We start from the raw sequence: 1,880 nt of genomic DNA, 5'->3' as shown, positions 1-1,880 counted from the left end.
TTACTAATCTTACTCTTACTAATATCATAAATGCGAAAGTTTAGATGAATGGATGAATGGATGGATGGATGTTTGTTAGCGTTTGTAGTCTAAACGGCTGAGCGGATCTCCATGAAATTTGGCACAAATATAGAGCATAGCCTGGAAGAACACATAGGCTACTTTTTATTCCCGGGAATAATTACGGTTCCCGTGGGATTACTTAATTTATTTTTTAATGTTTACTCGATCATTCTGCAACAGTTCAACATATTTTATTGAAATTTGGCACCGACATAAAACAAAGTCTGGAGTACACATGGGATACGGTTCATCCCCGAGAAATGTCCGGTTCCCGAGGGATACGTAGCTTTTTGTTATTTAAATAGTTCGTATGTTTTCTAATACCACGCGGACGAAGTCGCGGGCAACAGCTAGTTTAACATAAGTTGTATAGTTAAATGTCGAATAAACAGCTTTAGCAATAGGTACATGTTGTATGTTTAGTGACTGCTTAAATGTCATATGATGGTATCCTGTTATTGCTAAAGCATTGTAACTTTTTGTTATAAGTGATATTCAAAAATACGATATCGTTTTGAGACTAAGACAAATCCTGTAGCTACCTACTATCTAGGGAATGTTCTGGACCTTTTAGAAGATTAGCTTTTTTTATGTAAACCGTATAATTTTTTAAAACAATTTTAGCAATACATTTCTTAACACAATAGCGGCGCGCCTCCGTTGTTTTGTCTACGGGTAAGAATAGATCGAATTATATATATAACCGCCAAAAACGCGGGAACGAACACTTGGGGCTTTTTTACGAGTTGGAGTTAGTAGTGCACACCGCGAGCCGCGGATAGGGCCGGTGCCGGTGTCTCACCCGTCAGCAGCCCGCGGCCACGCGGCCCCTCGCACTCAGTTCACTTCTTCTTTCGTCGATCTTGAGTCGAACGGTATTTATATATCTCAAATTAAACACCGAATGCCGACAGACTTTTTTTTGTTATACTGTAAGGTGACAAACGAGCAATCCCTACCTCTTAAGAAATGGATAGCAAGGGAAAGAGACTAACATTAGACTAGTCAAGATGTGACACGGCGCGGCACAGCCCAGCACCACTCAGCACAGTCGCCGGTGGGCTACCGCGGCGCAGCGACTGGGGGCGGGCGCCGGCGCATTCTAATCAAATTGTTATTGTTTGTATGACTTATTAGTCGTAGTTTTTTACTTTGGGATATATAAATTATGTGATAAGGTTCGTTTGCGACTGAGTAATAAATAACTTAACTATTAAACAAAAGTAATGACTATTTTCAAAGTTTATGTTCCCAGCAAGTGCATTATTAAAAAGTTCATAACGTCTTCATATCAATAATACCCACATCACAAAGTCAGTGCGCTCCACCGCCGGAGCTCGTCGATTGCTATAATTCGGTCATTTAATAATACATAATATTATAAATAACTCGCGTTACTGCCGTCGATTACATCGCATGCCATATTTTATAGCGGGCCGTGCTTTGCATACCAATGGCCGACGGAAATGTAGCGCGGCCTCGGCCGGCATTCCACAACCACTGCCACACGCTGCCACACGAGCAGCCCGGCTGCTGCTGCTGCTGTTGCTGCGGCAGCACGGCCGCTGCCCCGACTCCAGACTTTTCTTATTCCTCTAATTTAAATAACACTTGTTGCAGTTTAAAGTTTAATTCAAAGCTTGTTACGTTAGTTGTCGAGCTCACCTTCACATCACATTTCTTCTTCTATCTTGTATAGTGTGATCGTGGTATAACACTTGTTGACCGAGCCATTCCCACAGCAATTGACGCAGTGGCGTAATCTTCTACTTTACAACGTTTTAAATAAACAATGAATGGATTTAGCGATACAGGGA

General features: G+C 41.6%; 1 protein-coding gene across 1 annotated transcript in view; it reads left to right on the top strand.

The window, feature by feature from the left end:
* The first annotated feature begins 471 nt into the window (after positions 1 to 471).
* LOC106100449 (protein vestigial) overlaps positions 472 to 1,880 on the top strand; it is an 18,722-nt gene continuing 17,313 nt past the window's right edge. Inside the window, exon 1 of the mRNA XM_013279311.1 lies at positions 472 to 476. Within this exon, the coding sequence (XP_013134765.1) occupies positions 472 to 476 (5 nt within the window). The remainder of the gene's footprint in view (positions 477 to 1,880) is intronic.

The sequence above is a fragment of the Papilio polytes genome, unplaced genomic scaffold, assembly GCF_000836215.1.
Source record: "Papilio polytes unplaced genomic scaffold, Ppol_1.0 DF824303.1, whole genome shotgun sequence".
In the NCBI taxonomy this organism is placed as follows: domain Eukaryota; kingdom Metazoa; phylum Arthropoda; class Insecta; order Lepidoptera; family Papilionidae; genus Papilio; species Papilio polytes.
The sequence above is the reverse complement of the archived record's forward strand: the minus strand, read 5'-3'. Positions and strand labels throughout refer to the sequence as shown.